Here is a 27,432-nt window from a genome sequence, read left to right as displayed (position 1 = left end):
CAGCATCATTGCGTTCAGCTCATTTTGCAGATAAGGTTCCCAGTCCTGCTCCATTACCTGTGATTGAAAGTAAATGATATTATCAGGGATTAAAGTATTCCGGCACCGTGCCGGATTCCCGGCGTGCGGTGTTTGGCTGCGAAAAAAATTCTTATATTAAAAAAAAAAAAAAAAACACGTCTCGATATCATCACCATCACTTTCGAGTTTATGAGTTTGTCTGCCAATGAAATGAAAGGAGCACAACTCTCCCGCTCTCAAAATAACATTATTAGCCAATCAGAAGTAGATTGGGGCGGGTCTTGGGGAAAAGTGCTTCAAACACCGATTTTTCTCTATGGCTCTGCCTAGTGTAGATTAGATTAGATTAGATAGGGTGACCAGACGTCCTCTTTTACCCGGACATGTCCTCTTTTCGAGACCTAAAAAATGCGTCCGGCAGGGATTCCAAAATCGTCCGGGATTTTGCCTCGTCAGATATTTGTGTTTGTCTGGGTCTTTCACAAACTAGTTATTACGTCCTTACAAGTTTTGGAAAGCGTATCTCCCTTACGTTCCACCTTCTTGCGCGAGCTCTGACTGTAGCGCGAACTGTCATTGGTCGACCGCCTTCCCAGTGTTGCCAGATATGATAATTATCCTCCAAATATGATAATTTTGAACCCTTTCATACATTACGCCATTCCCAATCTGGCAAACACTGAGCACCTTGCCGCCCTCCACTAGTTGCATCGTTTACAATCAGGGCTGTAAGTGGAGGGTAAACGCCGTTTACGCACCTCTGGAATTTTTGGAAATAGCGTTTACGCACCTCTAAAATATCGTTTACGCACCTGTAAGTGCCGTTTACCGCACCTCAAAGTTCCATGGGCCTTGTATTCTGCCGTTGGAATAATCAGAAAAATAAATTTGGTGTCATTTTAAAACACCTACATTTCAAAATTGTTTGAACATATAAACGCTGTAGTCTGAATCATTTTCATCTGCGCTGTATTATGGTATGTGACCCTCCAATCGGTGCCTTGGCTGCGGCAGCGACACCAATCAGGATCCAGGAAGTATGTAAACACATACACGTTGTGGATTAGCCTCCCTGCCTACCTGTTCGGAATGGATTAATTAGCCATGGATATCAGGCGATTTTTGAAGAGGACCATCAGTGCTTCCCACTCCCACAGATGCCCGCAAAAGGCCTCAAGTACAAAGTAAGACTGAAGAAGATCAATTCACGTTTTTTAAAACGTTGTTTTGGTTTGGACAACATCGCATTAAGACAGGGACAAACTCTATTAATAAGCGTGCTTGCAAATACGATGATGGAGGTAACAAGCCAGCCTTCCGGTGCCATCTAAATAGGCCTAAATAAAACGTAAATTATTTCAGCAATTGAAGATGCATGAGTAATATCCTCACGCATATCGCTGTAGATTAGGCTAAATTCATTGCAAATTGTAGACAGCATTATTTGCAAACCAGTTAGACATAGCTAAGTGGAATTGCTAAGTGAAATGTTTTAGCTTAGCTATAGAATCTTCCATTTTCGAGGTCAAGGTCAAATATAAGTGTAGCAGAAAAGAAACAGCAGAAACAAGCATAAACCCGACCGGTGAGGCAGAGGTACTGTTTTCCTTCCCTCCGTGATTTTTTTTATTTTATGTCAGATCAGCACTACTAAGAAGGTTCTACGCATGCGCTCCAACCCAGTTTGTGAGGGATTTGCGCAAATCTGAGATGAGGCACAGGCTCCCCTCCCCGTATGTCTTAATATAGCAATTGTGTTGTTGTGTTGTTGTTTGACATTGGAGGTTTCTCCAATGGTAAAGAACAGGGGAAGTGTTTAATTGCAGCATGATTTCTTTTATATTATACTTTTCAGCTGTAACACCCAGGGCCTGTTTCCAGAGGCCTTACATTTTTTTAGGTCCTATAGAGGTCCTTTCTTTTGTCTCCCCCCCACCCCCTTCATTGTTGTGAGGCCTACACATACTTTTCTTTACTGTTTTCTTGAAATTGAATAAACTACAAACACATGTATTCACTGTCATTGATTTAATATGACTTTAACTGATAACATAATGGAATATAGCCAGGACAGCCTTACAGAGTCGCAACGCTTTGTGTTGCGTTGCTTCGCGTCGAGGTCTGTCTGATCACAAAATTCATAGTTTTTGATTCAACTTTATTGTCATTGCACAGAGTACAGGTACTGAGGCAACGAAATGCAGTTAGCATCTAACCAGAAGTGCAAAGTAGAAGAGTGCAGAGTATGTGCAAATGGTTATATAAATATAGATAAATATGGTATATACAGTATGACATAAGATATAAGTGGTATGAGCAGTAAGAACATGAGCAGCAATAAAGGTGATTAGTGCAGATGTGATATAGATATGTGTAAAGTGCAGATGAAGTACAGGTGAAGGTGGCAGTAGAGGTTATAAGTTATAAATGAGGTAGGAACATGATAAGATATAAGTATGATGAATATGGATGACAACAATTTAACATAAATAGATATATACAATGAACAATTTAGTGCAAATGTTCAGTGGCTGGAGGTAGGTGTGTGGCAGTCAAGCCAGGGTAGAGAGGGGAATACAGGAAGGAGTGTGAGGGGTAGCCAGGGGGAACTATCACCGTGGTGCAGAGTTCAACAGGGTGACAGCCGCAGGGAAGAAGCTGTTCCTGAGCCTGCTGGTCCGGGAACGGAGGGCCCTGTAGCGCCTCCCTGAGGGGAGGAGGGCAAACAGTCTGTGGTTGGGATGGGAGCTGTCCTTCTCGATGCTGCGCTCCTTCCGCAGACATCTCTTGCGCTGGACAGCATCGATGGTGGGGAGTGGGGAGCCAGTGATGCGTTGGGCAGTTTTCACTACCCTCTGGAGTGTTTTGCGGTCCGCAACAGAGCAGCTGCCAAACCAGACTGAGATGCAGTTGGTGAGGATGCTCTCAATGGTGCAGCGGTAGAAGTCCCGAGTATGTCCGAGTAGAGAGACACCACACCAAAGGAGAGTAGGATGGAAAGTAAGTTCATGAAAATAAATGGCGCTGGGCATGGATAGAAGAGATGGGAAGGGAAGGACAGTAAGCCTTTTGGTAGCTGGTGTAAGAAGTTAAGAGAAGCAGGTGCTTGCTTCTGCACTTTGTGCTCGAGAAAGCTAATATAGCCTATGCAACTAGCTAGCTCTCCAACACACAACGCCTTTACCGGGAGCAACATCCACAGCTGATGTACCGGCATCAATAACTGACCGTGTGTGTGATGTGTATTTGACTAAACTGTCAATATCCAATCAGCATGCCGCTATTTTAACACACACGGCATAACACCAGAGTTTAAAAGACGTATTTCGGAAAAGCTAAAAAAAAAAACGGCATGTTTTCCTTAAATGTCGACGAAGCCACCAACAAGTACATGGACAAAGTCCTGTTTTGTATTTATTTCCCAACATTAAAGTTACCAGTTCTTGTAACATTTTAATGTTTTGTTTGTTATTTATTTTATTGATATATTTTCTATTAATTTCCTAGTATTAAATTTACGATTATTTCTTTTGAACAAAGTAATTATGGAAATGTTGCAATATAAAACTACATTATTATCTACAGTTCACTGTTGCACTTTAACAGTTTAAAAAGTAAATCGCTGGCCTTTTTTCATATATCCTCAATTTCTTGACTTGACTTTCATATATCCTCAATTTCTTGACTTTCTTGAATGGTTGCAAATCAAATCTTCTTCCACTGACATACAATTACAAGGTGACATGTTATAAGGGTAAGTCATCTTGTAACCTTTCAAGGACAAAGCTTAGCAGCAAAACTTGATATCAAAAGAAATCGTAAATGCCACATGTGTTAGTACCATATTGTAGTGAGGTGGAGGACTATTACTGACCTTTCTTGGGATTGCAGTTTCAAAAGTCTCACCATAATCTGCAATCATTCATTTCTAAATGTTTGTTTGTTTGTTTGGTTTTTTTTACCCTGCGAATGTGTCCATGCCACGGGAAGACACCCCCCCTCCCACACACAAAAAAAAGTTCAGGCTCAGGATTTTTTTTTGCTTTAAACCCTGTATTATTGTCCAGGGTTTTAAACTCAGGTTCTGTCTCCACCTCTCCCCTCTCACTATTCCTTCAGAACTCCCTGCAGCAGCTGGAGGACGACCTCATGTTCAACCCCCTGTGCCTGGACACTAACCTCTACCTGCACCTCAGGATGCGAGGCCTGGCCTCCCGACCGGCCCACCCTTACCGCAGGCAGGGTCCTGCCCAGACCCAGACCCACGGACTCGGGGTGAGCCCTGAAGCCGGGCAGAACCAGCGCAGGGAGCCACTGCGGCCACAAGAGGGCTCCACGGCCCGGCAGGTCAGGAAGCCCCTTTAGGCTTGCAGACCTCCAGTAGCAGCAGCAGCAGCAGCAGCAGCAGCAGCATCCCTCCCCACCCCAGCTCTCTGCTCTGCTCTGCTCCTCTCCTCTCCTCTCCTCTCCTCTCTGCTCCTCTCCTCTCTGCTCTGCTCCTCTCCTCTCCTCTCCTCTCCTCTTCTCTTCTCTTCTCTTCTTCTCTTCTCTTCTCTTCTCTTCTCTTCTCTTCTCTTCTCTTCTCTTCTCTTCTCTTCTCTTCTCCTCTTCTCTTCTCTCCTCTCCTCTCCTCTCAGGCCCTCCACAGGGCTGCCCTCTAAAGAGGCCTTTCAGCCCAAGCGGTGGGAAGGGAAGGGAAGGGAAGGGAGCGCTGCTGGGACTGTGTTTGTGTTTAGCATTGTGTGGACGGACGTGACCGGAATGTAGACTTGAACTGCAGATAGTTCAGAATGTTGCAGTAGCCCCTCTTTGGAGCTATGCAGGGAGCAGTAAATGAGAGCAGGTGTGTGTGTGTGTGTGTGTGTGTGTGTGTGTGTGTGTGTGTTTGTCTTTTCATTATAGGTATATGTGTGTACAGTCTGTAGACAGTATGTGGAGCTTGAAGTAGAATAGGGAAGTTTGGCCTGTGACAGCCAAGAACGAAACTGACTATTGCGGCAGTTGCTCTCCACCCACGCAGATATCCTTGAATAACACACACACACACACACACACACACACACACACACACACACACACACACACACACACACACACACACACACACACACACACATCAACGCTTGTAATGTAAGCCTCTACTTTCTCTATCGGTCAACCTCTGATATGAGGCATAGACGTAAATGAATGTGCAAGCAAGCACGTGCACAATTTATCAGGTCATAATATTTACTGGTCACATGCAAATGGTGTTTGCTTTGTCCAGTCTGACCAAGTTTAAAGGCCAAACGACAAGACTACTCTTGCGTACCACGATGACCCTATTGTGTTTCCACATGATTTGGACAGTGAAATGGTACCATGATTTTGGTAGCCTGTGTCTGGTATGGCGTTATTGGGAAACTGATTTCTTTGGCCGTTGCGTAACCTGAAAGACGGCGTTGTGGCCATTAGCCTGTGTCATGGTCCTGCCCTCAGCAGCCAGAGGGAGGGGGAGGCTTGGCCGGCTGGAATGGGAATGAATGTCACTTCCAGTTCTCGCTGTCGCTGCGTACTTTTCCATCAGCAGTTTCTTTCCGTTCTTTGGTTCTTCTTTCTCTGCTGCTTTGTACCTTTCTCTTTCTATATCACTCACTCAGTCAGTCACTCACTCACTCCACTCACTCCACTCACTCCACTCACTCACTCACTCACTCACTCACTCACTCACTCACCTAAATTCTGTTTGTATCTCTCCTCAGCAGTCTCATGGCCGTCAGTCTCACCAGGGTCGGGCGCGGGCGACCGTGGCTCCTCTCCCGCCCTCCTCGGGCCCCCCGGCCAAGAGCTCCCGGCCCTCCCTGACCTTCGGCAAACGCTCCTCCTCCTCCCCCTCCCCCTCCTGCCTTGGCGAGAGTGACGACGAACTGATAATGATGCTGTAGCCCCTGCAGGTGAGATGGCACACTCACCATGACCCCACAGTAGAAGAATGATCCGCACGCACACAGATCACCAAATGGAGTGATACAGTTCAGTGTGAAGGAGATACTCTATCCTTCCCCTGGTTTAAGCCTTTTTTTTTTCTACAGGGTACCTGTAATCTTTTTTTTTTTAAGCAATAATGAACTTTGACCCCTGATAGCGACGCTGAAAAGCTTTGCTCTGCATACATATACAGTCCATTCAATACACAGAGGAGTGTACACCAACCCTTATCAGCTCAGCTGTCTGATCTCCACGCGGTTGTGCATAATTCAACTCAGAGGGAGTGTTTGTGGCTAGTGAGACAGGCTCGCAGTTCAGCTGAATCATTCTTTCACACACACACACACTCACACACACACACACACACACACAAACACACACTCAGCACAGCTGTAAAGCATTAGTACGCGGATAAAATACTTCATTATGTCAGAAGAGACATGGTGTACGGCAGCCCCAGACACCATTAAACAAGAAGCCCTCATATCTCTGTTGACAAGGAGGAGAGCCTCGTAACCCCATTAATTAGCACGGCCTTCTACCTTCACAGAAACATCAGACAGTTTTATGTGATTTAAAAGGCCTTCCGTTCTCCCCCTGTAAGGAGGAGAGACGGGGCTAGGCGCCACTGGACCGCAAGTGGGACGAAAAAGAAAGTTCACTCAAATATTTTCCCTCTAACCAGAAGGAGAATGCTGAGGCAAGCGAGAAGAGCGCAAATAAATGCCGGAACCACAAACAATAAAACAAAAATGTTTAAAAAGGGAGCCGTTTCTCTTCTCCTGCTCTCAAATAGAAACGGGAGGGGAAAGACTACACGGATATGACGAGAGCACGGAGGAAACAGTGAAGTGACAGAGTGAGGGCATTGTCACTCACTCACTCGCTCTCTCTCTCTCCTTCTCTCTCTCTCTCTCTCTCTCTCTCTCTCTCTCTCTCTCTCTCTCTCTCTCTCTCTCTCTCTCCCCTCCCTCTCTCCCTCTCTCCCTCTCTCCCCCTCTCTCTCTCTCTCTCTCTCTCTCTCTCTCTCTCTCTCTCTCTCTCTCTCTCTCTCTCTCTCTCTCTCTCTCTCTCTCTCTCTCTCTCTCTCTCTCTCTCTCCTCATGACCTCCAGCCTTGTGGTCAAAGGAGTCCACTGTGCTCAGGGACTCTGACCAACACGGGGTAATAGAGAGCAAGAGAGAGAGAGAGAGAGAGAGAGAGAGAGAGAGAGAGAGAGAGAAAAAACAAGGAAGAGAGAAAAGAGACATCTATTCATCCCAGCTCCCATAACTAAGAGCTGGTTAGGTCCTCTGGAGGCGGGCTGCACTCGAAGGTGACGGGGGAAGGAGCTGGTTAGCTCTGTACGGGGTGGGGGTGGGTGCGGGTGGCGGCACTGCTGGGAGGCTCATCAATGCGCCCCTCTCTCCCTCGGAGCGCTTGCTCTCCACTCATTAGACGCACCGCCATTCCACCCACCATCCGCTGCCCACACCACTGCTTCAGCCGGGCCACACGTCAGAGCACGCCAGAGCTTTTCACACATTCACACACACGTGCCTGTTCTTGTATAGCAACACCATCAGACACAGGGGTGACACAACGACAACTTCAATGGTGACATTTTAATGTCAGTCGGTTTTTTTTTTTTTTTTTTTACCCCTCAAAGACGCTTATGCAAATCGCAAAAGGATTTTTAGGTGATGATGTGGAGGCAGAGGAAAGCAGCTAGCATGTTAGCGGTTAGCATGTGTTCACTCAGAGGGTCGAGCCTCGAGCAGGAAACCACTCTGCCTCTCGCTGATGGCGCCAGCATGTGTTCTCCCCCGAGAAGGCTAGCGCGGAAGACCGACCGAAGGCAGCACAGGGCGTCGCTTAATGAAAAAAAGGCAGGGGTAAAAGAAGTGAACAAAACGAAAGGAAAAAAAAAAAAAAAAAACACTATAACATCTAACAGCCTTCCAGAGGCATGCAACTTCATTCCACATGCTGAGATGAGGTTCCCCCTCGGGAAAACGGGCCAACTTTTTAGTTTGTTTTGTTAGTCATCCGCCTTTTGGTCACACTGTTTAAGAGTTGAAATGCTGCAACAGGGCTGGAAGACTGAAGGAAAGTGAACTGGAATTTAGCAATGACACATCTCCTTGAATACAAAACTACATTTTAGGAAATCATGATTGAAGCAACATGGCTTCAATCCTCAACAGACAATACTCAAATCTCTAATAAGTGTCTATGTGGTTTACTTATATGTGCAGTCAATCTGGGAGACATGCCTTTTGGCCTCCTTTATTTAGAGGGAGGCCTCTAACATTTTCTGTGACTACCCACGATCTCTGACAGGAGTGGGCTTCTTCAATCCCACCATGAGGAGACAGTGGGCATGCAAAACTCGTCTATTGACAGACCAGATGTGGACGGGCTTCTGGCAGCCTTCGACCGTTTCTCCCTCGCTGTGGAGATCATCTGGCCTCCCTGAAGCACTGTTGTGGTTTTTTTATTGGTCACATTTCAAGACCAGCCTACTTTACTAGGCTGCTCTTTCTAGTGTTGTTCCCATCTGTGTAACTTGGGGGGAAAAGATTTTCAGATTTGTGTTTATTACCCAAGAACGATGTTGTTATGAATTGCTCTCTAAATCAGTTCAGGCTGTTGCTGATTAAAAGAAGAATCAATGTAATGAACAGACATGTAAAGCCAATGGAATAAAATTCCAGAGCTGTTGAACTGTGTCCGACTTTCCAAACAGGCATAGCCCTTCAGTGCAGCAAGGATGACTGAAATGTTTTGTTTTTAAAAAAAAAGAAAAAAGAAAGAAAGAAAGCAGACAGTGAAGGAGGGAAGTGGGTGCCTGTAGTGCAGCCTCGACTGAAACTCCTTGGAAAACGTAAGTGGAATGTCAGAGTGGGAAGTGGAATGACTTAAGGTTTTTTTTTCTCCATAAATAGTCCTGATGAGTTCCGACGGACCTTGAAACTCATAATAGAAGCAGCTGCTCTGATTGACCCCATTCCAAACACTCCAGCTATCTGCAAACAGTCCACGTTTGTCGCCTCAATGATGTTTCTGAGCAGGCAAAATGGCCAGCTGACATTGTGTTGACTTAATTATTATGACTGTGTCAACTATGAGCTCCGGGGCTTGTGTATTGCACTCTTAGAAAACCTGCTCAATACAGGTCTTTAGTAGTATTATTAAGTATACTTAAGTAGTATTACTTTCGACACTAACAGAATACTTCATACTTTACATGTAGATTCTAGATCAACAGGGTGACTCATATTGACTTCATAACATTCACTGCTGTGGTTTTCACCATTTACATGTGTGGTTCCATGTCAAAGCCTTAACTCAATCATGCAAAACATTTACCCCAAAAAGCCCAACTAGAAGTCCAACTCATCCACCCGTGTAAGCTGGTTTTGTCTGATACACTATTCCACATATCTGCTGCACTCTTCTGCCTTCTCCTCTACCTTTCCTGCCATTGTCTCAGGCAACACAGTGGAAACAGGAACGCAACAGCCTCAGAAAGAGGAAGCCAAATTTAGAGAAATTGGACAAGCTGGCCAACTCAAAATTACCCATCTTTTTTTTCTCATGTCTTTTTTTAGCCAACAGAGTGTCTGTGCTGCTACGTTGTATAAGCTGATTTATGAGTTTATGTTTATTAGTGCGTTGGGGGCTTTTAATAGGTACTGCAGTTGGATGACAGAAGAGCACTAGGTTATAACATGAGGAAATGGCTCACAATGACAGATTGTTGGAGCAAGTTGGAGCAGGTTTCACACTGCAGTGAAATAAATCAGCCCACTGGATAGTAAGTGGCCATTGAAAAGGTCACGCTGGGGGAGGAGAGGTGCTGTGAAAACAGACCGAAGTAGGGTACTTCCTTGTCAGCGACTTTTCGCCCAGTGACATTAACACTTCTTTTTTTCATTCCTGTGTTTACAAACAGTTGTCTTTTAAAAAGCTCACTCGCTGTTTTAACAACAGATACATATTCATGTTCAGTAGACGATTATCCATCACTGCACACATTCAGCTGAATTCATCTTTTTCCTTCTCAGCTGAAGGGATCTGAGTTCGGAATACTCATACCCATAAAGGTTATATACTAAATATCGGCAAACTATGATACTTTGATGTGACATTGTATACAGTATGCATCTGGGGATAACCACATTGTAGTCACCATAGCCTTGCAAGACTGACTTCAAGCAAGCACTGTTAGTAACAAAAGCAATAGAAGAACTAGTGCGAGAAAGAATGACAAAAATTGATTTTTGCAGTTCTGTCTCTTCAGTAGTACCCTGGATTAAAGTATTTTATTTTTGTTTTATTGGCGAACACATGAGGACTGTTTTGTCTGCCTTTGTAGACTGTTTCTTTTTCATTCACGATACTCGGATTTGAAAGCAAGAGGAACAATGTGATAAATAGATCAGGGCTTTGGCAGGGCAACGGGGCTGCCTGCTTAAGAAAATAACATCTCTAGACAGGGGAAGAAAAGATTCAGGGAGAGGGGAAATAGAGGGAGAGAAAAAGAGAGTGAAAGAGAGGGGAAAAACAGACAAGGAACAGCCTGTACTGCAGCGCAGAGCCAGGGGTACACGTAAGATTAATTTAGCCAAGATTTTAAGATCTTTGCTTAAACCTTCCCCCCCCCCAAAAATAAGGGTCCTTTTTTCCTGGACTGGTTAATATTCACCAGCTACACTGGCCATGCTTGAGCTGTGCTGGCTGCCTTCAACAGTCACTCGGGACAACCGGACAACGGAGAAGAAAGGATGGAAACAGAGGATGAGTGGAAAGAGAGAAAGAGCATTCAGGGTGATTTCATGGCCTCTTGGCCTCGGTAACCACCTTGGAAACAAAAACAAAGTCATTAGATATTTTAGGGCACAAAGAGAAAATTCTAGACCACTTTGGTGATGACGCGATGAGAGGAACAAGATGCCCTTCTTTGGTTTGGTTTCTTTTTTTATTGCTAATGTCCTTAACATATTTACAACAGCACAGCTGTTCTTTTGATGGACACACACAAAACACACACAAATAGTTATGGGTTAACTTCTCTGCATTTAAAACGATCTGTACATAGAATAACACAGGTTTTGTTTCTGTGTAGTGATTTTCTGTCCATTTCACCCAAAATTGCATCCGTGAAATTTAAGTGTCAAGGAAACAGGATTTGTTAAATAATTTACATTTCCGTTCTCATATTTAAAAAGCATCACCGACTCTTTCGTTGGTTTGGTAAAAGAAGTGCAAAACCGTGTCTCATTCCAGTTAAGAGCATACTCCCCGACATCCACTCCAGAAACAGAATTGGTCATCAATATCCATTCCACCTGACGAGTGACATCAACTACAAAGGCACACAATTCACTTACATGTTCTCAGATTAAATATGACCATTTCTTAATCCCTTCTGTGCTCGACTTTACTTCAGTTCTAGCTTCTGTGGTCTGGCTGAGAACAGTCACATGCCAGGAAAGCAATCGCTTGCAACCATCTCATCGACAGTGCTGTGGGCCCTTATCAGAGGGGTTCCGACTCTCTCCTACCACCTCACCAAAGTCTGCAGAAATGGCAAGAGAAGGTAAAGGGGGAGATTTGCTCAGATATCTCCCAGGTTGTCATAGATGATGTCTGGGGAGCGGAGGAGGTAAAGGGGGAGATTTGCTCAGATATCTCCCAGGTTGTCATAGATGATGTCTGGGGAGCGGAGGGCAACAGGAGGGTACCAGGAGTTGGCTGGAGGCTTGTGCTTGGATACTTTGCTGTAAAGCTCCACATGCTTGCCCACCACACCTCCTCCTCCTCCTCCTCTGTTCTGGTTGCTGCTGCTGTTGTTGTTGTTCAGGTTGGCCCCTGTCTTCCCCTGAGGCAGTGGGGGAGGCTCTTTCCGGGGTCCTTTAATCGGCTTGGGGGCAGTGAGAGGCTTGGGAACTTTGGGCCGGGCAGTGGCAGATGGTTGAGGCTTGCCGTAAGCTGGGACCGAGTAGTCGTCCAGGTCTGGGTTGTAGGGGGCCTCGTGGCCCTGAAACTCATCCATTCCTCTGGTCTTCCAAGCCTGAGCGTCTGGGCGAGCCTCGTCATAGAGTGAGGGTAAGGAGGAGTACTGACCCGCCCGGCCCTCGGGCTCATCGTAGATGTGCTCAGCCCGACCACCCTCGGAAGGCCGTCTTACGATCCCGTCCAGCGACATACCAGCAGTGCGCTGGGCCAGGTCAAGGTGCACCCGGTCATAAATGTCCGAATAAAAGGGCTCAGGTTTCTTGCCAGAGTGACGGCTTCCACCTTCATCACCCAGGGGTCGGAGCCTTGGGCTGGAGCCACCCTTGATGCTGTCCACTGGGTCTGAGTACAGGCACTCGCCAGGGTTGGGGGGAATGCGCACCGAGTCGGCCGGCTCAGAGTAGAGATTGGTCTGGTCATCCAGAGATGGAGGACCACTCCTGGGCCCTCGGTGCATAGGGGAGCGAGGAGGGGTACCTCCAACCGGGGCGGGGGGTTCTGGCAGGGTGCGACCCTTTAGGTGCTTGCCATCGGCACCCTCTCTTCGGCCAAAAACCCCATCGGCTGAGCCAGGTTTGCTGCCCCCCGAGTCACCGTCTGGTTCACGAGCATTTCCCTCTGCAATGGCGGTGCGAATCTGCTGCATGGCAGGGCAGTCAGGGTCAAACGACGGGCAGCTCTGGTGGCGGTCCTCGGCCTGAGCTTTCTGCTCACGGATGGCACTCTCCACAATCTGGAAGATATCATTGCCCTGCTTTGTCTCAAAGGTGAAGTTTCCCGGACCGGAATCGCACCGTCGACCCGCCTCAAAGGAAAACATAACCTGGAGAGAGTTAAAACCAGAATTAAAAAATTCAGTTATTAATTTATACATTTTCAACAGTCTGGTGTGATATAATGGGTCACCTCTGTTTACATATTTATTCATTTATTTGGGTACATGCAACCAATAAGCATGGTGAGAATATCATGTTCTGTCGCGGTAACAAGGCCTTGACGGTTCAGTGCTCAATCAGCACCTTCCTGCTCAGTCTGAAGGGGAAAGAGGAAGGCCAGTTTCCTGTTCTAAGCTGGTCACCATGGCACCCACAGGAAGCAGACTTGGAAACAACTGTGGCTTTCGAGTTCCTGTCTGAACTGTCAGATTTAGCATGAGGACCCTCATCAGTAGTGAGGTTGCACGTGTACACACAAACCAATTTACACTCGTTCCAACCCACATTCCACATGTCAGAGGTTGAGTCCAGAGGTCGAGGCATGAATACTTGCTTTAACAGTCATAAAACCCTAGATGTAGGTGTAGTTTAAGGTGGACTTTTAACTCTTAACATACTGTGGCTCACCCTAGGGCTTGGGGAATAATAGGAACCACATATTCACAAGTTCATGGTCATGGGGCGGGGGGGATTGTAAATGGGAAATGTAAACAAAAGTGGATTGAACCACCCTGTGTTGCAGGTGTCCACCGCCTACCCCTGTGAATGTAGATTAAAAGTGCTGTTAAAATAGACCTCATTGCAGTCCTTACCCTGTCTCTGCCGTAGCGTCGCAGCAGCTTGTAGGGCCACATCAGCAGGTTCCTCTTGCTCTTGGGGTCTTTGAGGATCAGGCTCTCGCCGTCCGCCTTCAGCCAGTAGCTTCCAATCAGGTCACAGCGCTCTGAGGCCTCCGTCCTCTGCACGGTCACCCAGAACTCATTCACTGAGGGCCAAAACAGGGTTCAGGGTGAACATCTCTATTTGCCACCAACACCCCACCACTAAACGACATGACTCAAATAACGATATTCAAGTCAGTGTAGGCTGTGAAGTTATCGACTTCAAAATGACATGTCTTTGAACACTTCAAATCACTGGCCTTTTGGAAATTGTAGTTGTGTACATGACTATGATCTGTACATCAACCAACCACAAGCGTTGATGACTTCACAAGACACAAGGTAAATCTCCATTTTCTCAAAAGAAGACCGCAGCAAGTAGCGATGGAAACTGTTCCCCACAGATAAAATTACAACTAACTGAGAGACAGTTAACCCAGAAGTCAAAAAGGACCTTCTGCTGTGGTTAACAGTTGTTCCATGTATGCACAAGCACATTCGTAAACCGACCAAGTTTATGAGACAGGCATGTGACCGCTAGAAGCTTGTGGCTACAACTAATTTTAATTCCTCAATGCAAACTTATACAGGCACCTAAAATCAATTACACTTTAGAATCGAATACAGCAAAATGATTTTCACGTTCCTCTAGCTGTCTGTTCAGTGTGCACTCAAAGAAAGTCCGGTGTTCGTGCAGTCCTCACTCTGTAGATAGGAAACCTAACAAAGTGGCTTGGACTGAGCCACATACTATTCCAGCCAATCGACTACATGGGGTGCTTCTTGTTTCAGGAGCAAATGAAGGAGGGGTGTATTTAATTGGCTGTTGAGCTCAAATATCAATGACCTTCTGCCAAGATTGAGGACTCCACCTTTAAGCAAGTATAACTTTGCAGATGCAAAATAAATAAATACAATAAAATGATTGCCTCCGTTTCCTTAAGAAAACGAACTTAAGGCGCTGTCTGTAGATGTGACTCAGCACAGTCTGATGAAGAAATACCAAATCTAGCTGCATGGACAACCTCCAACAGTATATTACAGTGTCTTCAGCTCTCTCAAACACTTGAATATCATCCCAGTAGCGGGGGGAAGGGAGGAGGCCATGGAGGAACGAAGCGTAAATGCCTGAGATTCTCTCCATGCTCTGTACTCTATTGTTTAGCATGGCAAAACATTTTACCCACCGTGATTCACACAATCCTTTTGGCAGTAAGAGGGTGTGTGTGTGTGTGTGTGTGTGTGCGCATGTGGTTATGGAAGGCAGAGGGAGAAGTTCCCTCTTCCTAACTGTAAAGTGCAAACACTTTAAAAGTGCTTGTTTTTTCCAAGGCTGTGTGCCTAACATGTGACAGGAGGGGAATTACCCTTCCCTGTTCAAAAGGCTGCCTGTCAAGGAAGCCAGATGCCACAGGAAGTGATGTAAGGGAGACCCCTGCCTTTAACGGTGAGGGTAACTGTAACAACGTGCAACTGTGGCCTGTATTCTTCTGTTACAAGCTAATCTCTTCTGTGTGTGTGTGTGTGTGTGTGTGTGTGTGTGTGTGTGTGTGTGTGTGTGTGTGTGTGTGAGAGAGAGAGACCCAGTCTGTTCAAAGTTGCCTTGTCACACTAAAGAACAGGCACGGACAGTATGCACACCGAGCCAAAAAGAAACCATCTAAAATAAGTCTCTGTCAGTATCAACACGGCTGCACAGAGAGCCGCCAATTGGGAGCTCTTCTCTCAGATATGTTGACATTTGCACATGCATTATTCAAACGATAATGTCAATTGTTAAATAGCCGTGCATTTTGTCATTCCAATATCATTTGGACTAATGCTGTATGTGCAAATTCGCTCAGGAGGGGAGAAACAGCTTCAGGAGCATCACCTTTGTCTGGCATCTTATGTACCAGTGTCACTTTCATTTAATGTATCATTTTATTGAAGCAGACGGTTGTGGTCTGTGACTGCCTTCATTAACGTTATATTATGAAGGCATTATGTACATTACAGATTTGCTAAATAAAATATATTATCTGAACTTGCATATGGGTCTGATGTTTTGATCTGAACGTGCATATGTTCTGTGTGAATACACATTACTGGTTCAAAGACACACTAATACTCCAGACCCATTAAAACACATTTGAATAGTCTTTAAGTTTAGGCAGTTCTCCTGTACCTTCTTCTCTCGAGTAGTAGATTAGGTTCTCTGCCATTTGAATGTCTTGTCCATTGGAGTCAGTCCCAGTCAGGGACCCACTTCCTCCCTACAAGTAGAGAAACACAATCAGAAGCTTAGCATGCAAAGTCAGACAAAACACATTCCCATTTCCCACATAAAAAAACAGTCACTTTTCCTGCAGGAAATCTTAGTACGGAAGTAGAATGTGTGCATGTCACATGTGTGCATGCTGGAGGTTGACAGTTCTTGGAGACAGTTATTGTTTTTGCACTTCTCTCAACCACATAAAAACCACAATGTGTCCCTGGACCAAGTTCCACGGAACTGATCAAAAAAAGCGCAGCAACATTGCAGCACACATGTGTCCAATGCAGAAGTGTGAGTGAACTTGAGTACACTAGGAGTCCACTCACATGAAAAGCCATCCGAGAGAGCTGTAGTCGTTTCTCGGGGCCAAAGGGCTAAAAAGTGACTAACCGCCACTCACAGACAGGCCCTCATGATCCCGAAGTGGACGTGCTGTGTGTGGGTTGCATGGAAGTAGCGTGGACCTGTGTGTGGGTTGTCATGGAAGTAGCGGGGTCATGTGTGTGAGTTGTCATGGAAAACAAGGCCCAGTTAGTATAGCCGTGTATGACCAGACACACAATATACTACATATCCCTGCATGAGGTGTAGGAGAATCCAGGCTACAACTATCAGGGATAAGGGAAACATTTCCAAGCCTGTAAATGGCCCTCTCTTGTTGGTTACCAGTGTGTGTGCTAGACCCTGGCACCGACCCTGGAGGCTCTCGCTGCCAGTCTTCTTCTGGCATTTCATGGCCTTTTGGTAGACCGAGGACAGAGGAGACTCGACTTTCTCAATTTTCTTTCTTTTTTTGCCCATTTCTGCTACACTAAAGCCAATGCCATATCCTACCTTCTCGAAACACGCAGACAACTGATTAACATCGGCTGTCTCAGTGTTTCTTTTTTGGTTGATTCTTCCTTCTGCTTGTAGCCCATCTCAGGTAGAGACCGCAGAGTCACTGACTCAAAAGGTCAGTGGTAGACATGTAACATTGTTGATGTGGTTTGCACCTGAGTCTACATGAGGCGTTAAAATAAGTTTGAACATAGTTTCAGCAATCTGCACGCGTCAGAAATAGGTCTTTCTGGTCGAAGACATCTTTTTTGGGGTTCTCTATGTGACATGTCAAAGTGCGGTTCCTCAAATGGAAAATGTGTAGAACATCTTTCTTACACACCAGGTACTCCCCCTTTCCTTTCGCTTTGAACACACCCGCTCACACACACACACACACACACACACACACACTCCCTCACCTGAAAGGCGATCTCGCACATCTTCTCCACCCAATCGGTGGTGACGTGCTTCTCGGCGGCGAAGACGTGCGTCTTGTCGTTGGTCTCCACGCAGAAGGCGGCCATGTTCTCCTTGGGACAGGACTCTGTGACGGCGGGCAGGATGCTGATGCACTCGGACAGGCGGATGATCTTCTTGTCCAGCTTCTTGGTGTTGCTGGGCTTCTCGCTGCCGCTGCCGCCGCAGTCGTAGAACTCCAAGCGGGCGATGCCATTCTGGCTGGCCGGGTAAAGCACAAACCAGTTCTTCTTCCACTTCTGATTGAATGAAAAACATGCAAGGGATTGATTAAGTGTCTGAGTATATATTTGTAAGGGTAAAGGAACTTCAGGGCTCTGTGTGCTGTTTAAAAACACAGTCTTATTTCACATGCCTGAAAGGCACAGAAACAGAAACTGAACTGTTGAGCAATAATGTGAAGAAACACATTTCCAGCTTTAAGACACCATTATTTGGAAAGACTAGTAATCAGCTGGCACTTTACAGAATCTTCAGTTCCATTCCACTCAACATGCCTGCTTTAATACTGGAGTTATCCATGCATGTTCATAGCATAACTCACACAAATCCACAAGACAAATAAAACTACACTGTGGACAAATCACCACCTCCACATATTTTCCAGACACTTTGGTGAGCCAGGTTTTTAATGTAGGCTGTGTCATTAGAACAGGTCACTTTCATGTCCACTATGACCATTTAAGCTTTGTTACCTTACATCATAGGTTTGTGATGGCCAGGAGACTGATATCCCTTGGTTGAGGGAATGCTCTGAAAATGTACTTTTAAGACGTGCATTATATCGACACGATATAAAATGTCAAGGGACATTTTTGCAGCAGAAAGACTGAAGACAGAGCAAGGGGCTGTCCCAGGCCTGGTCATTACATCCCAGAGGATACAGGAACAACAGAGGTCAGTCCCTGACCTTGGGAAAACACAGGGCAAATCCAATAGGGAAGTCGGGAAATCTCAGATGGGAAAACCCAAAGTGCATCAAATTACAAACATGTGTGTGCATGCCTGCCTGCGCGCACACACACACACACACACACACCACTTCATCACATTAGATTCAGCCTGAGTTCAAGTAGAATCAATCACCAATCAATCAAAACAAAGCTTTGCTCTAGCAAAACCCCTAAAAACTCCCATGACATCCTTGTTAAGAACTACAGTCAAGGCGCTTAGATAACTGAAGGAAACTTAACGTTGTCAGTGAATATCGGGGGGTTTCCTCCGCCAGGACAAAAGAGGGAAGGAAAGCAACAGATTGCTGAAGAAAACAACAATGCCAGCGACAGACCCAACAGCACCTGCACAAATGTTTGTCTCTACAACTGATGAAGGAAAAATACTCCATGATCACAGAAAATCAGTGTGCTTCAAAGTATAGGATTTGACCCAAGTGCAGAACATTCTGTCCAGTGACTAGACTTTCAAGACATCTAAGAAGGCGTTGTGTCGGCTAGCTCTGAAACAATACTTGGATGTATTCAAGGTCACTGGACGTTTAAGAACTCCTACACAAACTAGATCCTCACTTTGGGAATTTCCCTTCCAATTAGCTTTGGATGTTGCGTTTGTGTGTAGCCTGCATGTGTGCACTCACCATCTGGGAAGCCTAGCCTACATGTCAGTACAAATTAGCTTGTTAACATATGTTAGCTGGGGCAGTAGACCAACAGTGTGCTAATATTTCAGCTACAGCTCAACTCAAGAGTCACCACAGTGCTGAGGTTACCTGTTAATACACACTTAAATGCTAAAAACATAACCAGGACTGAAGCCAACACTAAAATGGATACACACCTTAGGGGCCATGCATCTGGTAGACCTGAGCCAGGTCAGAGCGTGATGCACGCTTTACTACTTTTGGGGCTACTAAGTATAGATCGCGTTCTTCACATATTCACTATTTATGACAGGTCTCAGCAAGTGTCAGCAGGCCTTTTCTGATTAGGGCCTAACTGCAACCTAACATCTTTTCATATGACACGGTGAATTCACAAACATTGCACAATTGAAAAAAAAGTACATGTACTTAATGTGATTAGAGCAATCACACAGCATTGCAAAGTAATTTTTATACAGGTTACCTCCTGCAACTTTAAGACCAAACCATTTGGCAATATAACCGGGGGACATGTTTAGGCTACATATTGTAGCATGAAGATATCGCCAAATCAGTAGTCAGCCCTCCCCCAACACCAGGCCTGCTCATATGAACAACAACGTGACAAGGCACTGACTGTGTGACTGGGGGTTTTAACCTTCACAGCCCCACAAGAAAAGATTATTTAGTGTCTCCATGTGTCAGCCTGTCCTAATATGCCACATTATAGATAGATGATCGAGGATTGCTGTTCAGAAACTCCCTTTTTCCCACGCACACTCACACACAGTCAAACCCAGACACACACACACACAAACGTTCTGTAACTCCCCGCAACAGCACATGTGTTAACAGCAACTGCCACAGTAAAGGAAATGTGTGGGATTACCCAGCATGCTTAGCTTCCTCTGATAAAGTGCAGGTGCATGTTCCATCAGCAAGACTTCCATGAGACAGGGAGGAGAGGGGTGGGGACCGACCAGCTCCTGCAACCACTTGCACAACTAGGGCACAGCCATGCTACCACAGAAACCTGAGTGCAAAGTTCACACACTTTCATCCTTCATTTCCATACACACACACACACACATTCACCAGAGGTATGATGTCACCATCTGGGTGATGGGCCTACCACTTCTCTGTCAGAAAAACAATGTTCTTATTTCTCACACAAAACAAACTGCACCGATATATATTTTCACACCATCCTTTATGTTTAAGATATATTATATGCAAGTGTATAATTATGATTCCCGCAAGTGTGGGTTACATGAAAGCTGAAAATATGAAATCTGTTATCGTCATTACACTGAGAGAGTATTTAACAGACATTTCAAGCGAGCAACTCAGGGGGGGTTCAGGCCCTGGGCTCTGTAAAGGGCCTGGAGACAATTTGATTGTGTTGGCACTATATAAATAAAATTGAATTGAACTGAAACATCTGTTGAAAGAGACGGTTGACAAATTTGCATTTGAGCGCTGAATAACAGTCTCAACCCAAGCACCAACTGTCTGACCATACCAGCGATGGGGCCACTATATTCAACATCCAGTGGTCCAGAAAACATAATTATTATTCAATATTCAAATATGTACAGAGGATATGTTCATTCTACTAACTTATGTAGGACAAATATCAACAGACTGAATGCTTTTGCATCAATGACATGCCTAAATCCCAATTGTGTGCTTTACACAAACGGGGCAAGATGAAGTGCCAAACAAGCGCAAACAGTAGTTCACCTAATCAGCAGCACAAGCTGTGGGGGAAATGACTCCAATACCCATAGGACACCCTTGAGCGTGTGCATGATGTCAAGAGGAACAGCTACCTAAGGCACAAGCACAGGCGCTACCTCAGCTCCATATAAGGCAAGGACCGACAGCACAAAACAGCACAGGATGGAAATTATGCAAATCAGAGAGAAAGAAAGAGAGAGTGAGAGAGAGAGAGAGACACTTCCTCATGGTTTGCCACTGCCTAATCCTATAGAATAATGCACTTGTTGTATGTGTTTCGAGTGTTATCGCGCATGCAACCACACATGGTGGCAGCCCATCCAACTCACTGCGTCTACAGACAGCAGTCTGCCTTCAGCGGGGGATCACGTTGAGCCGGGGCCCACCCCGAGTTTGCAGCCCGTTCAAAAAGGCATGCCTTGCTTGCTACCAGTTGCTGCCCACGTTACGTGACGTTTCGGACGTGTGAATCACAACTGGAGAGAAAAGTGAAAAGGCCTGAGAGAAAGTGCTGAGGACGGGCTGCCACAGGCCACGAAGGTGAGGTTTCCACTTGATGAGGAGAACAAAAAAAATGAAAGTGTCACTGAAGCATGTTTCTACAGCAGCAGCAGCAGTTGGGCCCCGATGAACTTTTTAAGAGTTGATAGGTCCTGGCTGACATATTGCCTTAAAGCCTGCGATATCACAGTGGCTTCAGCTGCCATTACTACACCGCCGTACCACAGAACTACATCTGTGGCAAGTATTGCATATTCAAAACTTTGCACATACCACTCCCTCACCAAAGATCTATATCGACAGGATGCTACTGCCACCTTTGCTATCTGATAAACTTGTTCTGGTTCAGTTGCCTGATCAGGAGAAGCAGATCTCCATCGTTACCTTCACAACAACGAGTGTTTTTATAACTGGCACGGCCACTGCACATAAGCTGACAGAGTTAATGTGTGAAGTAATAATAGGTCAGTGGAAGGAGATGTGGTAGACCAGGTCTCAGTGCTAGTGTGGAAAGGTTACTTAAGTTAGGTTTCCTTACTGCCTTTTGAGTAAAGAGACTGAAACTTGCCACTGTGAATTTTCACAGTCTAACCAACCAAAGTGGATAGGCGAGGACATTCACATCACCGGAAGAACCCATTTACTGGAAAGAAATGTTTTTTTTTTCCTTCTGTTTGTTGGTTTGTTGCCCCAAACCTGTGGCATCAAACTCTAACCCAAATTGTATACATATTGAACACATGTCTAAGTTGTTCATTTGTTTACACCTCTTATAAAATAGTCATTAACTAATATTCATATTCTACAAGTACTGAACCTGTTACAGAAAATACATGCTAAAGCAGCTATGACAATTAAATAGCTATCAAACTCTTCAATGCATTGAATACCAGCCCTTAAATTAAATCATGTTGAAACATTAACATAACATGAAAAACTACAGTTCAATCAACTCCCTCCTATTTCTGTTTCTGCGTTTATTGGTGTAAAAAAAAGACTCTATTGACTGAAGGAAAGGAGTTGTTAAGCCCTAAAACATAACATCAGCTTTGCCCCAGTAGACAAACACCAACCCTGTGCAGCCCAGAGAACATAGTGGTCCCTTCTTCATCAACAACATTTCCATAAATAAAACATTAACATCATCCCTACTAAAGTATCCAAGACTTTTGCCCTTCAGGTGCAAGTACATGTATTGAACATATGAACGCATTTCCTTGTGGTCAGAATATGGTGGCAGCTGTGGAGGGTTGGGGGGGGCGTCATAAAAACAGGGTACAAGAGAATTTGTGTTTTAACACTATATGGGGCTTTCCCAGGTTAACTTTTACTACCTTCAAATTTTCCATCTACCATATTTGCAATATCTGTCCACAAGATATTGTCATTGTAATTATAATAGTCACATCAGAATAGTGAGATGCGTTTCGTCCGAAGAAAAGGCTTTTTGTGAATATGTAGCATCATCCTATTTTTTTATTTTTGACATCATCTTAGTTTGTTCTGTCTTGGAACAGTTCAAGTTTTAATCTGTCGCTGCCCATCTTTACAGGTTAGTGTACTGAAGCACTGGAATGTTTGAAAAAGAGTACAAATATTTCAAGTTTAAAATTCCATGTTTAGGGAACGCTGTACACGTTCACTGTCCTTTCCATATATGTATTTCACCCTGGTTCCAATCTACAAGACTGCAATATATGTTACATAGTTGCCTATAGGAAAGCAGACAGAAAGAGAGAGAAAGAAAGTGTATGAAAGTTACACGATTCCTGCTATGAGTCAACTCTTTACTGGTGAGGTTGGGCCAATGCCATTGCTAATACCTGACAGTCATCACAATGCTGAGCCCAGCATCATCATCATCCCCCCCCAGCTTCCCCGTGCAAAAATATATTCATTACTTATTTCTTATCTGTGTGCTGCGATTTAACCGGGGATGGATTGGCGCCGTAGAACTGATAAATATGTTCATGCCATCATCCATTGTGATGTTTTACTGTAGACATTGTCATATGACAATTCAGTAGACTTCGCCCAACCCTAGATAGTGGCCTAAACTGCTAGACAGAGGTATCTCTGTCAAACACACATAAACACACACACAACAAACAACAAGCTGCAACAACAAGCTCTGATGCCAAGCTTCCCCTTCCATTTCCACGCTTATGCTTCACCTCTGGTCATCACATCATTCTTTTTTTTTTTTCTTCTTTCTTTTCTTTTCTTTCCACCTCCTCTCTCTCTCTCTCTCTCCCTCTCTCCCTCCCTCTCTTCCCCTTCTCCCCACATGTCTTGCGTGGATGCAGACAGTGTTGATTTCTGCAGCTGCAGGCGACCCGGAGAACACAGGGCCAGCTGCGGCCGCGGGCCAAAGTCAACATCAGCTCTCCTCCTGCGCACACAAACACACACAGTCTGGGTTTTGGGCCCCCAAAAAATCCAGGCCATGGGGCGGCCAGCCAGCCAGCCAAGAGAGGGTTGAGAGCGAGGGGGCTTCTATTGTCTCCAAGGCCAACAAACAAAAGTTTCAAAAGCCCTGAACTCGTGTCCGACAGAGGAAACAATGCAGCGCAGAGCCATGCAGATCAACAGAGCAACACGCAGTTTAGGTGTGTCAGTGTGCCAGGTCTCATGTTTAAAGAGGAAAGGTTTCGAGTGATGATTCATTCATTTTTGTGGTGGGCAAAAATGTTGCCCTCCCTCTTGCCAGCTCTCTCTCTCTCTCTCTCTCTTTCACACACATACATACACACACACACACACACTTCAAAGAATAAGAAATCTATGTAATGATAATCAGACTGGGGTTAACCATTCTTTACTGTGATAACAGACACGTGGTGGTCTGTAGTAAGCGAACAAAACAGCGAACCCTGAACAGCAAACAATGGCTAAATGTTCATTCTCCACAGGAATAAAACTCATAACTAACACGTCATGTTATGTTAACATACCCGACCACGAACACATTTTTACAAAATGGTTCTAACACTGTAGCTGAAAGTGGACACAAATCAAACCGTTTGGCATCTGGTCTGGCAAACATTAGGATCAAATGAGGTGTACGTGGGCCTCCATCCTGCTCTGGAATTTGGTGAAGATGAAAGGACTGACTGAGACGCAGCCTCCACCGATTCAGGCAAGTGTTTGTAATCAAGTTCAGTTCAAATGCATATCAGCATCTGGGGCTGAGAAAGAACAATGTTCTTCCTTCCAAGCACACACACACACACACACACAGAAACAAAGAGACAACACACTCAGTTGTTGCTGAAGTTGCATGGCTGAAGACCAGCTACAACATCCCTGATAACTCAAGACCATATCACTTGGTTCAGGAAACAATGTTTCCATAGCCTGATGGTAGGCTATGCTGTCATCCTTCTGTGAGAACCATGCGATGTGATCATGTCTAGGCAAAAGACGGGCTTGGCAGAGCCAAACAATGACTAAAAAAAGACAATCACACCTAAACCATGTGTGTGTGAGAGAGAGAGAGACCAACTGACAGTGCCGAAGGCATACTTCTGCGTCTCCAGTTGAAACGTATAGCTACACTTCACCCACCAACATTAACACGGGCTCTACAAACAGTGATGAGCCACCGTGTGAAGTGTTGACCGAGCGCGTGCCCAGCGCCCGGTGCCTACCCTGCCTGCTTGGTCACACCCACCTGGTTGCTCGGGGCGAAAACATGCCGCCAGTCGCAAAACTTGACTCGACTGCAAACGTTTGTGTCATAAGAACAAATTAAAGGAGCTGGAAAGTTACAGCATTCGCCGATACAAGCAGTATTAACTAACAACAACCGTATCCCCTACATTTATAGGGTAATTACAATTCTGACATGTGATAAGTTAATGTAAAGAGCAGCAGTAACATAGGCTAATATATATATGCGAGATGAATGTGGTTAAGTTGTATCTGATGATGCAACAAAGTGTTCAAAATACTTTTCAACGATCTAGGTAACCCTGTCGAAAGTCATAACTCCGAACTGCCTGTCTTTGGCGAGAATGTGTCATTCGGCTTGAGAATGAGCAACATCGTAAGCTGTGGAGTGTTGCTGTATGTGAGTTACGTAGAGCTCAGTTGTTCAGCCTTGAGTCTCATTCATGTGACCACCTCATGTCGCAGGAGGAATGGCTGTAGAGTTCTCTAAAGCCATCTCATTGTGGGGTAATAACAAGACGTTCTCACTGTAGCATGACAAAATCGTCGCCCCCAAAACATTGCAAGGGGCTGAGAAAAGGCAATAACAGTGCATTAGCTCAAGGAGATTTATATCCATCTACTCCGAAAGACACAGTAACTCTGGCACAAGGTACCATAGAAGCAGCAACAGCTCTCTGACGACACCTACTCGTTGTCTATAACTATGAGATAAACACTATTAAACAGTTGTTGTGAATTAGTTCGCTTGAAACGGTGAGTTGACGGTAAACTGTTGCGACCCTGTCAGAATTTGAGAGTTATGTTACGTTTGACGCTGCTGGAATGGCTGTACAGAGGTCTTTCTTACCTTGCCGAATTTCTGGTGTTGAACGTAAAGTTGTCCCTCTTTGACGTGCGTATCCATCTCACCCTTTGCTCCTCTTCGGCGGCGAAGACGTTATATTACAACTCGATATGGTCTAGAATTACCTAGTTGCTGAATACTGTCTGACTTCCTAAAACATAAACTTCCGCTAGCCAAGTATGTGCAACACGGACATCTATAGTGTAAGTCATTTGTAATGAACGGATTACACAAGGAAGTACCCAGGTTTTTGGTCAAATGTGGTATAGTTAAGATTATCCAACGCCTAGAAGTCGAATCCGCGCGCCAGCCTTATCCGCGCTCTGCTGTCGCCTCCCTCGCGGCAGAGGAAGCGCTCTTCTTCAGCTCCGAGCCTGAACGATGATTATTAACAGGAGATCACTACGCAACTCCCACCTACTTTTCAAAGTCGCCTGCAAACCTCATTGCTGGGCCTACATCCTGTGCAGTCATGGAGCATGGCATATGTAATCTGGGGTGTACAAAAGGTCTACGTACTTTTTGGTTTCTTTTAATAGTAGGCTAAAATGGCTCTATTTACGTACTTTCTACTCATGTTGAGAATACTTTACAAATATAAATGTACCAATAATTGCCCCGTTCAAAGCACATGTAAGGAAATAAAGTAGACCTGTGCAAAAACTCCTGTGCCACAGGCCATTTGCTGATAAGTGATGTCAACATTATGTAAATTCTGAACGGTTACACATGCTTTTTCCATATTCTTTTTTCATCACTGCATGTAATGATTGCCAGCGAGTGTTGTGTGTAATGGTACAGGTATAGTTGATTTTTTTTGTTACTACATCAGCATCCCAAAGCGTTGTTCAGTCTTTTTCAGTCCACAGAGTAGGCTACAGGGTGGGCAAGAGCAGGCACAAGGAACAAATGTACATCAACACTTTTTTTTTGTTTATCCACAATGATCTACGTATACCCAGTCATTTGCCATTTAAGTAATGCATTTAATCATTTAATCAGTATGTTTGCTGTTTGCACTATGTTTGAGTTACAGATTCACAAGTTGGTTGTTTTCTTTGCTCTTCCATAATTTGTTTTATATATTTGAGTTGAACATAGTTCCTCATACCTGCAAAGCAGTGTTGGTATACATGAGGAAATCAAGAACAGTAGGCAAAATAGAGCATTTCAGAGTTGCTGTTTTAAAAGGGACGACAATACAAGGGATACGTTGATTTTTGTCACCCCAGTAGCAAGTATTATCATAAACCAATAAGCCATTTGTAGAAAATAGGTCCCCTGTACATTTAGTGTATTTTGGGCTTTCTTCAGACGTACCTATTTTGGGTCTGTGATGTGAGTCTGTATGTGTTTGCAGCGGGGAGTTAACGCACACGTTTTGTTTGTATCATGTCCGTTTCCTCGTCTTCCTTCTTCCTAGCCACAGAACCATCATGTTCGGTACAACAGGATGTTGATTAATATGGGGCCAAAGTTCTCCTGTTTGTCTTGATGGCCTCTTTGCTGACTGAGGTGAGAGTCAAGCTCACCCTCACAAAGGGCAAGATCCTTAAAATGAACCCCAGTGTCATCGTGGCTTTCTGCAGAGGGGCCTCCAACTTCACTATTTGGATTTCCCTTGCAGGCAAACTATGAATGTTGACACTCTCTGGACTCTGGGTGAGCGATCACCTATTAATAGCAAAGATTATACATTTATTATAAAATTATAATTTAGATATTCCTAGAGTGCATGTGTCCAGGTGAATCAAGCAGAGATGCAGACCTGCAAATCATCCCATTAACACGCAGTTCGATTAAACTGTAGTCTTTTAAAGCAATTATAGCCTACATAGATTACAACTTTTATTATCTTGTGCAAATAGCCTGATCTGTGACTGTCATAAAATAATGTAGCACAATCTGGAGGTTGGGGCGCCATCTAGCGG

The 27,432-nt window shown here is 44.9% G+C and overlaps 2 protein-coding genes across 2 annotated transcripts in view; one reads left to right on the top strand and one right to left on the bottom strand.

The window, feature by feature from the left end:
- Positions 1–10,186, top strand: part of LOC105894139 (meiosis 1 associated protein) — a 34,655-nt gene extending 24,469 nt beyond the window's left edge. The window contains 3 exon segments of the mRNA XM_042710511.1: positions 4,141–4,368; positions 5,763–5,954; positions 8,311–10,186. Coding sequence (XP_042566445.1) covers positions 4,141–4,368; positions 5,763–5,945 — 411 coding nt within the window. The 3' untranslated portion in view covers positions 5,946–5,954; positions 8,311–10,186.
- Positions 10,187–10,259: 73 nt separating this feature from the next.
- On the bottom strand, positions 10,260–25,951 carry dok1b (docking protein 1b). The gene is made up of 5 exons (XM_012820668.3): positions 25,505–25,951; positions 17,087–17,383; positions 15,756–15,843; positions 13,520–13,692; positions 10,260–12,814 (listed from the first exon to the last, which is right to left on the bottom strand). Exons 1-5 carry the CDS (start codon positions 25,559–25,561, stop codon positions 11,657–11,659), a joined length of 1,773 nt encoding a protein of 590 aa, XP_012676122.2. The 5' UTR covers positions 25,562–25,951; the 3' UTR covers positions 10,260–11,656.
- Positions 25,952–27,432: the final 1,481 nt, after the last annotated feature.

Source organism: Clupea harengus, chromosome 18, assembly GCF_900700415.2.
Source record: "Clupea harengus chromosome 18, Ch_v2.0.2, whole genome shotgun sequence".
Lineage (NCBI taxonomy): Eukaryota > Metazoa > Chordata > Actinopteri > Clupeiformes > Clupeidae > Clupea > Clupea harengus.
The sequence above is the reverse complement of the archived record's forward strand: the minus strand, read 5'-3'. Positions and strand labels throughout refer to the sequence as shown.

Excerpts from the sequence above, each read along its gene's own strand:
- dok1b (XM_012820668.3), bottom strand. The coding sequence starts at position 25,561 with ATGGATACGCACGTCAAAGAGGGACAACTTTACGTTCAACACCAGAAA. Across the intron at positions 17,384-25,504 it reads AACACCAGAAATTCGGCAAG|AAGTGGAAGAAGAACTGGTT; the intron begins GTAAGAAAGACC and ends TCATTCAATCAG. Across the intron at positions 12,815-13,519 it reads GACGCTACGGCAGAGACAGG|GTTATGTTTTCCTTTGAGGC; the intron begins GTAAGGACTGCA and ends AACTCTCTCCAG.